At 46.9% G+C, this 12,092-nt stretch overlaps 1 protein-coding gene across 1 annotated transcript in view; it reads right to left on the bottom strand.

Moving 5' to 3' along the window:
- The window catches only part of YPEL2 (yippee like 2), a 65,369-nt gene that overhangs the window by 40,299 nt on the left and 12,978 nt on the right, over nt 1–12,092 (bottom strand). Inside the window, exon 2 of the mRNA XM_023204643.2 lies at nt 4,848–5,161. Coding sequence (XP_023060411.1) covers nt 4,848–4,964 — 117 coding nt within the window. The 5' untranslated portion in view covers nt 4,965–5,161. The remainder of the gene's footprint in view (nt 1–4,847; nt 5,162–12,092) is intronic.

Genomic DNA, 12,092 nt, shown 5'->3' on the forward strand with positions numbered 1-12,092 from the left:
AGATGATCTGTAATTCTGGAAATTCCGTATTTGTCACCAGAAGATAATCTGACCTATAGATCTGATATAACAATAACGTAAATAGTTCTGGAGACTGAGCAAAAGGTTTCCTCATCCTGCCTCCATTAGATACCCCTGTACAGCACCCTACAACTCCTTTCCTCCAGGACCCAGAGCACTAACGCAACTGTGTGTTGGCATGAAGTCACAAGGCCCCGAAGTGGGTCTGTGACAGATTAATCCAATTTATCCTTCCTAAATGGCCTACTCCACAATGCCATTAAGGGGTTGGCAGAAGAGAGGCAAAGGGAGTATGACAGACAGAACATTTTCATACAAAAGCTTTGTGAAGACCCAGGTTTCCATAATAGATTATGTCCACTAAAATGAGTGTTTAGATTATTCTCACTAGGGCTGGCTACTAACTGTTCCAAATGAAGCTATTATTATTTTATAACCAAAGTATATTTTTATACTAGGGCTTATATGTACCATTAGGGAAGAAACAATGTGAGCAACTCCTCATGCCAACTCAAAATACCTCTGCATGCAAACATTCCAGCATTTAGACCACAACACCCCCTAAGAAAGAAATTGTAGGATGCCTCGGCACATTCCCTAGATAGTTCTGTCATCAATTCAAAGAGCTTTTCCCCCTACCCTCTTTACCATTTTACAGAGAAAATGCCATGTTACCTTTCTACAGATACGCTTGGCTTGCTATTACCCCTTCTCATATCCAACTCTTCTTGTGCCTCAGGTACCAAGTGAACCTATCTTAGCCAAACTAAAACTCATTGGTGTCAGGCAGGAATAATTCCCTCCAACCCACCCCCTTGCCTTTCTGTTCTCTTCTTTTGGACAGTAAGGCCAAGAGAAGCAAACAGACTACTTTATATTTACATAGAGGTTTGTGATTTGCAAACCACCCACACATCCATGATCTCATCTGAGCCTCCTAACAATGCAATGAGATAAACGGGCTCCCCCAGTGAGGTGTATGCCTACTCCACAGGACTGTTATTGGGATAGCATATCATGAGCACACACTAGGTGCTGGCCGCTAGAGACATCTGCTATGGTCTGAATGTCTCCCCAAAATTCATATGTTGAAATGCTCACTCCAAAGATGATGGTAGTGGGAGATCAGGCCTTTGGGAGGTGATCAGGTCATCAGGCCAAAGCTCTTGTGAATGGGATTAGTGTCCTTATAAAGAGGCCAGAGAGAGACCCTTCCCTTCTACCATGTCAGATTAAGTGCCAAGGATCTGTCTGTGGACCAGAAAGCAGGGCCTCACTGGACTCAATCTGGTGGTGTCTTGAACTTGGACTTCCCAGCCTCCAGAACTGTGAGAAATAAACTTCTGTTGTTTATAAGCTAACTAGTCTATGATACACTGTTTTAGCAGCCCTAATGGACTAAGACAGCATTAAACATAGTAAACATTATTTTACCCATTTTATGAGTGAGAAACTGAGGCTTGGAAGTTGGACAGCTGATTGCACGTAACTAGGCCTCTAGGGATCTAGAGTAAGCTATGAAGGTAGAAAGACTGGTACGGGATTCTTTCCACCACCATGGCAATACAGACTCCATTTGTTTTTAAAAACTTTGTAACTCTACACTTCCATGTAGGCTTAGGCACACCGATAGAAGGGAGCCTGAAGTTCCAGTCCTAGTCCCGGTTCACTGCTGGTCACACACTCAGATTTTTGTATCCCCTTCTTCATAATGAAAGCACTCATTTTTTTTTCTCTTTTTTTCTTTTTTTTTTACCAAACGAATGTCAAGCTTTCAGATGAAAGGCCCTATTACCAGTACAAAGTATCATTTAATTACACTGCTGATCCAGCTCCAGTTATCTGCTTCCCAGCTCCTAACTCCCACTGGGCAGATTCTGAAACTGCATAGGAGATTAAGTCAAGAGAGGAGAACAGGAGAGACATTCTCTCCTTGAACTTTCTTAAATGGAAGAGAGGTGGGGCGGGGGGAATGAAAAGAAAGGCCTATTTTCCAAGGAGGAGGCTGGGGCAATGATCTTTCCATTAGGCAGACCTGCATAAGAATCTATAGATTATTTAACGCCGGGGGTGGCTGTGGAGTGAAATAAAGGAATCTTTGTGCAATGCCAGCCGCAGCTCCCACAGCTCTCCCCACAGCCAGGCATTTCACCCAACCCTTTAAATCATCAAGCTCTAATGCACCCCATCTGTGTACCGGCCTGAGCCAATGAAACTGAAGCCTGTGCTGACTTTGGCCTGGACTTGTGAATGAGCCTTTCTGCCCCAAAAGGGACAGGAAGGACATGAGGCCAACAAAGTATTTTTTTTTCTCATTACTTGTCTTCTCCAAGGCTCAACCTCCATCTATTCATTTATCATTTACTGAGATCTTGCCATGGGTCAGGTTCTGACCCTGAGATGTAAAGCAGATATAGGCCATGCCCAAGGACGAATAAGAAAGAGCTCAGGAGAAAGGAGTGAAGGAGGGAGGTGAAGGAGAAGGGACACTCTTGACTAAGGCACACAGCCCTGAAACACCCATACCTGCATATTCAGGGAATGTGGCTTGGTTCCGAGTGGCTGAAACAAAGTAGAGAGCTGGCTGGAGACCTAACAAAAAAGTCAGACTCTGCCAAATTGTCAAAGGCCCTGTACACCAGGCCAAAGAGGTAAGACATAAATTCTGAAGGCCATTACCATCTCCACATACTCAACTTCTGCCCATCTTACAAGGCCCAGATCAAAGAACCACCTCCTCCAGCAATCCCTCCTGAACACCCACTCAGAGTAATCACTCTTCTCTGAACCTCTGATTTGACATCTTGGACAAGTTTTATGAGTTTCAGCTTCTTCATCCGCATAAAATATGACTCATGTCACCTACCTTAAAGACTTCATACGAAGGTTAAGGTAACATTTATAAAGTGTCAAGCTGCACTTTTTAGTACATAGAGGGTGCTAAAATTTATTGGTACCTCAATTTCTTATGATACATAGCACTGATTCCTTGTATTTTTTTTTTTTTTTTTTTGAGACGGAGTCTCGCTCTGTCGCCCAGGCTGCAGTGCAGTGGCCGGATCTCAGCTCACTGCAACCTCCACCTCCCAGGTTCACGCCATTCTCCTGCCTCAGCCTCCCGAGTAGCTGGGACTATAGGCGCCCACCACGTCGCCCGGCTAGTTTTTTGTATTTTTTAGTAGAGATGGGGTTTCACCGTGTTAGCCAGGATGGTCCCGATCTCCTGACCTCGTGATCCGCCCGTCTCGGCCTCCCAAAGTGCTGGGATTACAGGCTTGAGCCACCGCGCCCGGCCTGATTCCTTGTATTAAAAAAAAAGATCTCTTGGCTTTCCCAGTAGATATAGGCAAATAATTTCTCTAGAGATTTCCAAAAAAAAAACGGACAACTCACAATTCCCCTCCAACTTCGCAAACCCTATTCCAGCACCCAAGAGACCAACTCCTCTCTTCTCTCACTGACACCTTCTCACATTCAAACTTCCAGACTCAAGGGGTTCCCCAAAATTCAAAGGGAAGCTGAGAAGGAAGCTAAAGGCTGGCTGAAATGTAGGCAGCGTAAAGGAGAGGAATTAACAGAACCATAAAGAAAAGAAAGTGGGGCAGATTCACAAGTCTGGCCAGAGGATAGGACTCTAAGGGGCTGTACGCTTCAAGCTCTGTGGTCACCTTAGACCCTGGAGAATGGCTAGAACAGGGGGTTCGGTCCTCAGGCCTGATTTGAAAAGCCTTACTACTACAGATGTGGTTGTTTGGGCAGCTTTCTTCACCTCCCAGGTCAAATCAGCCAGCTAGAGAGGACTGTTCTACAAGAGCTGACTAGATCCTTCGTTCCTCTCTGGCTGGGGCTACCAAACCAGAGACAAAGAAAGCAACAGCCACCTTTTCCAGCAGGTCTTGTAAACAGATGAGGAACACCGATTTAAAAACAAAACAAAAAACTTCATCTGGGTCTGTGTAAAGGTGGGTTGGTTTGTTTTTACTTTAATGGTGTGAAGTCCTGGTTCTGGGTAAAGATGCTTTTGTAAGGGAAAAGTCTCCCATGATCTCTTTCTCTTTGTCATGCAGCCTAGTAAAACCTGTTTCTCTTCCCCTGGGAATCTAGGGCCAGGAGGGAAGCAGTTCCCCTGAGAACGCTGCCTGAAGGATCCATTTCCTGAATTGCACAACTGGCATGTTGGTTTATTTACTTGATAATCCCCCAGCCCCATCTTTAGAAAGTAGCTGCCTAAGCACCTCAGGAAAAATTGGGTTCCATTCTTCTGATCATGATCAAATGTCATGCCATTATTACCTCATGTATAAGCCCTAAAGGCCCCCACAGGCCAGAGGGTCTGCTCTTCAACAAGCCACTTTTGGTCCCTGCCAAAGGCCACCCACTTTAGTAACTCCACAGTCTCACAACTTCCTGGGGGCTCTCTCTTCTTGCTAAGGAACTCCTCTTGCAAGACATCCCCCTGCTTTCTTAGAATTCACCTTCTGAGCAGTGAGCACTCTTCACTCTTCGTCCGCCAACCTAAACCAAGCAAGCTGAGCACAAGGCTCCCATCAATCCCCAGCCCTTCCCTTTTCTGGCCTGCAAGCTGCCAGCCCCCAAAGCCTCCAACAAGGATGACACCTCATTTCCAAAATAACAAATTAAACTACTACTCTGTCCCTCCAACTCAGAGTTATTTCTCAGTTGAGTGAGACAGTCATGTGGGTCAGCCCTCCCTGTACAAAGATGGAGTACAAATATTCTTGAGAGAGCCTGCAAACCTCTGCAACCTTAGGAGCACTAAGCGCCCTCCCCGAGGTAGGCAAGGAAGGCCTGCTGGAAACGTGTACCTTGGAAATTAGTTCATCATGATTGGCCAAGTGAGCTCTGCAGTGAATGCAGCTGTAGGTCCGGTGGCAGGAAGGCAGATATGCCTGGAAAGTCTTCGATCTTGTCATCTTCACCATTGGCGCGGCTGAGTGTGGGGTGAACTCTGGGGCAGCCCACGAGGCACTCCCACAGGATGGGTCGCACGGGAAACACCGGAAGACACAGGTAAAGGCCGTGGTTTGGCAGCGGGTGGGTGTGGGGCAGGCTCCACACACTGGTGATGTCTTCGGCAGAAGAACCCTCACGCAGAGGTCTAGGGCTAGTTCTCAGCAGCCTGTAACATCAAGGAAAGAGGACTAACGTTGGCTGATGGAGCAGGGCTCCCTACAAAGCAAGCAGAATCCAACTGCTACCCATGAAGAAGGCAACACTTATAGGATCAAATGATCTACTTTTCTGTTCCTTGTATTATGTCCAAGATACCCAAAGAATGAGAAAGAAACCACTGGAGACTCCAGTCTGGCTGCTTTTCTGGAGAGGGAAGTTCAGTATCATCCCAGCAGTTTCATTAGACACCCAGCACACGCATTATCATCATTCCCAGGCAGCCCTAGATAACATCAGGCTTGAAGATGTGCTACCACCTACAGCCCCAGGGAGAGGACTCCTCAGGGCCCCCTCTCCTGAGCCAACCAAGGCAAGTGGTTAAAGGAGAAGGAAAAGTTTAGCCTCTAGAGGTTCACCACATCCAACAGGCACGCCTGGGTTTCTCATCCATTTCCAGATGTTGAGAATCCAACACTTGAAACCATCACCTGCAGAAGCAGCAAACCCCACACTCCAGGCTTTGCTTTAGAGATTGAGCATGGGATATAAAGGATCAAGTTCCCAATCAGCAGGATCCCTAGTGGTAAGTTACCTCTTTCCTAAGAAGTGATTCTCTCTGCAATACACCTCACTCAGAAGTAAATAGTACATTATTTTTTTAAACCAAATGAATGAAATCGATGGCATAATCAGAATCCTGCATCTAAAATTCACCGTAACAGTGAATTTTACCAGAATTCCTTCCCAGCCCTTTGACTTCCCATTATTCATCCCATAGTACCATCCATCTTTTCTACCACAGCCTCAGCTCTTTTACTAGGAACCAAGGACACTGAGAAAGCGAGGTGGCACCAAGGTAACTAAGTGAGCAGCAAGTCCAAATACAGGTCTGAAGGCAGGGCCACAAGGTCTAAGACTCCTCTGCTTCTCTGTGGCTCACCTGCCTGAGGCTTCCGCACCTGCTATCCCCTGGGCTTCACTAATAGGGGTGGTGTTTCCACTTGCCTACCTCCCAGGAGAGTGGGGAGTGTTAATTAACACCTGCGTCATGCTTTGAAGATAAAATTATTTAGGGAGATGGGGAAGGAAGATAAACAAAATCAGATCTTCCTGGCTGGACTAAGTCTGGGATCCATCTGGATCTTTAGAGAAAGACTGCAAATCATCATCCTCTTTTTCCTCTAAACCTTCCTGGAACCAAATCTTCCAAAGCAAAGCTGCCGTCTTCCCTGGAATCCTTCCCACCAAAGCAGTCACTGAGGCCGCCATACTTCTGAGACACTTCCTGAGTGGCCAACACCACTACCTAGCACTAGGCTGAAGGACAGTATCAGTCACCACCCCTTATTCCACAGTGAGAGCACTCCTCTTCTACAGCCCTGAGCCAAGGAGGCTCCACATGCAAAGCGGCCAATTATATGTGAGTTATCTGACTGTTGAAGGGATTCAGACCTCCAGGGGCCAAGCTATGATGTCGCCCCTGCTCAGCCTCCCACCTCTAGTTTTTTTTTTTGAGACGGAGTCTCACTCTGTTGCCCAGGCTGGAGTACAGTGGCCGGATCTCAGCTCACTGCAAGCTCCGCCTCCCAGGTTTAGGCCATTCTCCTGCCTCAGCCTAGTAGCTGGGACTACAGGCGCCCGCCACCTCGCCCGGCTAGTTTTTTGTATTTTTTTAGTAGAGCCGGGGTTTCACCGTGTTAGCCAGGATGATCTCGATCTCCTGACCTCGTGATCCGCCCGTCTCGGCCTCCCAAAGTGCTGGGATTACAGGCTTGAGCCACCGCGCCCGGCCCCACCTCTAGTTTTAAAGATGTAAAATCAGGTTATAGTGAACATTATAGCAACACTTGAAGGAAATGGAAGTGGGAAATAAATCTCTCGGCTTTGCCTCAGAGTTAGGCCCGGCCATCACAGGAGATAGGACGAAAGATACATAAACTTTTGGATCCAGAACCCCTTCATCACACCTTGGGCACACTCTGAGTAGCAGGTAAGGTGAATGACAAGACAGCCCACAGAAGACCAATGCTGTTGGGTGCCATAGTGTTACAGGTAGAAAGGTGGTAGAGTGAAGTACCCCACTTGGAGTTTCCTGAAATACCCTCAACCTTCCTTTTTCCTTCTTTTTTGAGACAGTCTCACTCTGTCTTCCAGGCTAGAGTGCAGTGGCATAATCTTGGCTCACGGCAACCTCCGCCTCCTGGGTTCAAGCAATCCTCCTGCCTTAGCCTCCCAGGTAGCTAGGATTACAGGTGCCCACCACCACGCCTGGCTAATTTTTGTATTTTTAGTAGAGACAGAGTTTCACCATGTTGGCAAGACTGGTCTTGAACTCCTGACATCAGGTGATCAACCCGCCTCGGCCTCCCAAAGTGCTGGGATTACAGGTGTGAGCCACCGCGCCTGGGCCTTCAACCTTTCTAATATTCCTGTTCCATTCTCAGGATAGACACCACGTCCAGGAAAGGAAGGGGTGGTGAGTTATAGAGTAAGGAAATAGGAAAGACAGGCAGGGGAAAACAAGCAGTAGGCTTCCCCCAGGCCAAACGCTGCTGGAGTCCACAGCCTTAGCTGCCCGCTGGGGAGCACACAGAACACCAGACCCATTCGTCTTACACAAATACAGAGGGGAGAAAAAGAAACAATGACCTGGCTGCCAGTCTGAGTTTAGACAGCAGATACAGAGTCTGTTTTCTTATACATGCAGACAGCTTCTAAATTATGCATTTCCCCAGAGTAGAATTATTTCTTCTCTCACTTCTCCTCTGAAGGAAACCCCAAAAAAAAGTTTACAGGTAAAAGTTTCTGGTTATGCTCAGCTTCAAATCTGAATTCCGAAACTTATTCAAAGCTACCTTCTGTGAAATAAGCATTTCTCGTTTGTATTAAATGCGAGTGTGTCTCTCTCTCTCTCTCTCTCACACACACACACACACACGCACACACACGCACATTCCATCCTTACCACAGCTCTGAACCTAAAAAGACAAAAGAAAAATTTACCACATAAGCAATGGCCCAGGCTGTCTGGTGCTAGAAAGGCTCTGGAAGGCCTAGACAAGAGGCTTTAACACTTTGCTGTGGCAGGGTCACTCTGCTCCCCATTGCTCTTAAATATGAATCAATAGGTATCCTAGAGAGGGGACTCATTTCCTAAGAAGAAAAAAGGAAAAGCCAGGTGTGGTGGCTCACACCTATAATCCTAGCACTTTGAAACAGGATTGCTTGAGACAAGGATTTCAAGACTAGCCTGGACAACATGGTAAGACCTCATCTCTACAAAAAAATTAAAAAATTAGCCAGGCATGGCTAATAAAAAATTAGCATGCGCCTGTGATCCCAGCTACCTGAGAGGCTGAGGCGGGAGGATTACTTGAGCCCAGGAGGTTGAGGCTGCAGTGTACAGTGTTCACTCCAACTGCATTCCAGCCTGTGTGACAGAACATTAAAAAAAAGAAGAAAAGAAAAAGGGAAGAAAAAGTGGCTTGCTGAAATATGAATCTTGTTCAACTGGTACAGGACAAACTAGAAGAAATGAGAGGAGGTAAGCAGAAAGCCAAGAGAAGCAGGATCAAGAAAGGCCTATAGGTCCAGGCGCAGTGGTTCACACCTGTAGTCCCAGCACTTTGGGAGCCTGAGATGGGCGGACCGTGAGGTCAAGAGATTAAGACCATCCTGGCCAATATGGTGAAACCCCATTTCTACTAAAAATACAAAAATTAGCCAGGTATGGTGGCACACACCTGTAGTCCGAGCTACTTGGGAGGCTGAGGCAGGAGAATCGCTTGAGCCTGGGAGGTGGAGCTTGCAGTGAGCTGCGATCACGCCACTGAACTCCAGCCTGGCGACAGAGCGAGACTCAAAAAAAAAAGAGTAAGTCTCAAAAAAAAGAAAAGAGAAAAAGAAAAGCCTGTGGGCTGAGAAAGGGGAGAACAGGCTTCATGAGAGGAACAAGCTGAGAGGTGGGGACCAAAAACTCATCATCTGCACTGTCTTCTTCCCTTTTAAGCAAAAATTTTAAAAGCTTCTCGGGTCAATTCTCAGGAAAGAAAATTGATTTTTTTTTTTTAAGGAAGAAATTAAGAGTATGGAGTTGAACTCACTCTAATTTTTGAACTTTAGCCCCTGTTAATGGGGATTCATGAGTCCAACTCACAGAACATAACTGTGGAGTCTAAATTGATTCCCAACAATCATCAAATGAGCTTGATATTTAAAAGCCTCGAGGCACATGTGCAAATGAAACACCATTTTCAGTGAACTAATAATCCATCATGTTGGAAATTAAAGGAAGATTTGCCGCCACTCCTACCTAGTTAACAATGAGCAGCACGGAAAGAAAATACGTGAGACATTATGATTAAAAACAAAGATCTTCGATACAACACCTCGAGAGCCAAACGCACAGGGAGCACACGTGCCAACCTGGCCAGCACCACCCGCCCCCGCCTCCCTGGCCAACAGGCCTTCCCCACGAGGGAGTAATTGCCGCTGGAACTCAAAACAGAACCTTCTGAGTGCCACCAGGATGGAGGGGCGGGAGGTGGGACGCTTTCGTTAAGCCACAGAGGAACGTGAGGAATGATGTGGAAGCAAGGCTGGACCACCACATGCTGAGCCATGGAAACTGACCCGAGAAGTGGGTCTCTCTATGGGAAGGACACGGGACAAGGCTGGTCCCAAGGCATGCCTCTGTGTTGTTGTTTCCATGGGGTGTCTGAGAGGAGGTGAAGACTGGAAAAGAAGTGGGCTCTGGACTCACACAAACCAGGTCCGCTCCTGTCTAGCTGCATGACTTTCGGCAAGTTATGAAACCACCCTGATCCTTAGCTTCCCCATCTCTAATAAGACCAACCTCCACAGGGGTTCTACGTGTTAAGTGAGACGGTCTCAGTGCTTACACAGAGCTGGCGCACAATACACACCAAAATTTTATCTATTATTTTTAATGGCCAATGGAGGGCAAAAACAGATGCTGCTGCTTAAAAAAAAAAAAGAAAAAGAAAAAGGAGAAGGCCTGAGAGTTCAGACAGACATGGAGTTTGGGGTCCTTTGGGAACATCCTATTTTTCCTCTCTTTCCTATTTATGTTGAACCAGACGCCTGTGTATAGCCAAATTCCAGCCTGCCCCTTCCATTAGGATCCTTTAACTTGTCTTCAAGCAGCTCTTTGAGATGGTACCACTGGGACATCTCCCCAAATCTAGAATTCTCTTTTCAAGATGAGACAAAGCGGCAGTAACACTGGAGGAACCACAGGCATGTGTTAGTATTGAGGTCCTTCTAAGAGGTGCTTCCTCAGTGGCCATGCTCTCAACAGCCCAAAGGTAAGCATCTCTGACTTATACAGCCCTGGCAGGCCATTGGGCCTTTCCCCCTCAAATCCACCCACTGCATGCCAGCCAGTGTTGCCTATTTAAAAAGGAGATTTGACCATGTCATCACTCTTACAGCCTTCAGAAAGGCAACACAGAGCAGTGGTTAAAAAGACAGGACCGGCTGGACACAGTGGCTCACGTCGACAATTCCAACACTTTGGGAGGCTAAGGCAGAAGGACTGCTTGAAGCCAGGAGTATGAGACTAGCCTGGGCAACATAGTGAAACCCTAAAAAAAAAAAAAAAGAAAGAACCTGGAACTAGTTGCAAATCCCAGCTCTGTCATTTACTAGCTGTGTGACCTTGGACAAATTACTGAGCCTCTCTGGACCTCACTTTCCTCACAAAAAATAGAGACAAAAATATCTACTTCATATGGCTCATGTGAGGATGAACTAAGTTAGTAGAAAAGTACTAAGCATATGTGCCTGGCATGTAGTAACCATAACACATTCCAGGTGTGTATTACTACTGACGCCCATGCACAGCTTCGGATTCAATTCATCCTCTACACCTTATCATCCTCCATCTCCATTTATTGAAATGACATTTAAGATTCTACCATGTGTCAGGAACTCTTTTGTTGGAGGCATGTGGCAACTTGTACCACTCCTTGTAGGTCCCCTCAATACACCACGCTTGCACTCCATGCTTCTATGGTTTTGCTGATGCCATTCCTTCAGACTGATACAACCTTCCCATCTCTCCTCACAAGGCCCTTACTTGACCATTGAAACTCAGCTCAAATGTCACCTCAACACCGGGCTTAGTGGCCTCTCCTGTGTTCACCTCCATCTTAACCCTACTGAAATTGAAATTACCCTTTTCTGCCTCTGCATCCTCTACTAGAGGTAGGCTCCAAGAATCATCTTTGTACTCCATGAACTCAGCAGCACAGGGCACACAGTAGAGGCTAAACATCATCACTGAACTGAACCTCCTCTGCTTCCCATTGGCTGCCCACTGGACAGGTCCACCTACCTGCACAGGTAGCAAATGCGATGAGGACCCTCCCTCCCTCTCCAAGCAAGGAGGAAGGAGGCGAAGTTACTCTGCGTCCCCAGACTCCATCTAACCCAATTCTCTCCTCACCACCTCTACTCCCATCCTGTGCTGGGATGCCCAGGAAAACCACAATTCCTGGGTGCCACTCAAAGGCCTGTCATTGGCATCCATGCCTAGTCTTTACATTGCTGGTCTGGGTTTAAAAACAAACAAATTAAAAACTCTTAGAAAGCCTGAAAGGGACCTTGTGCTAACTTTAAGGACAGGAGGGTAGGAACGTAACTAAGTAGCCATAGCCTGTCCCAACATCTGTGAAGAATGAAAGCAGCCCTGGCTGAATGGTAGTGGCAGCACAAAGGAGGAGGCAAGCCACTTCTGGGAGTGGGAGACAGAAAAGAGAGATGGAGTCACAAGGGAAGGCCTTTATACTGGGAGAGCTGTCCTCCTTCCCCATCCTACTGTCCCCAGAATCCGGAGCCTAGAGCAGAGAGCACAGAGAGACCTGTGCCCACCCAATGAGAGAGGTGCCCAGCGGTTAAGAGTGCAGGATCTAGAG

Source organism: Piliocolobus tephrosceles, chromosome 16 (genome assembly GCF_002776525.5).
Source record: "Piliocolobus tephrosceles isolate RC106 chromosome 16, ASM277652v3, whole genome shotgun sequence".
NCBI lineage: Eukaryota > Metazoa > Chordata > Mammalia > Primates > Cercopithecidae > Piliocolobus > Piliocolobus tephrosceles.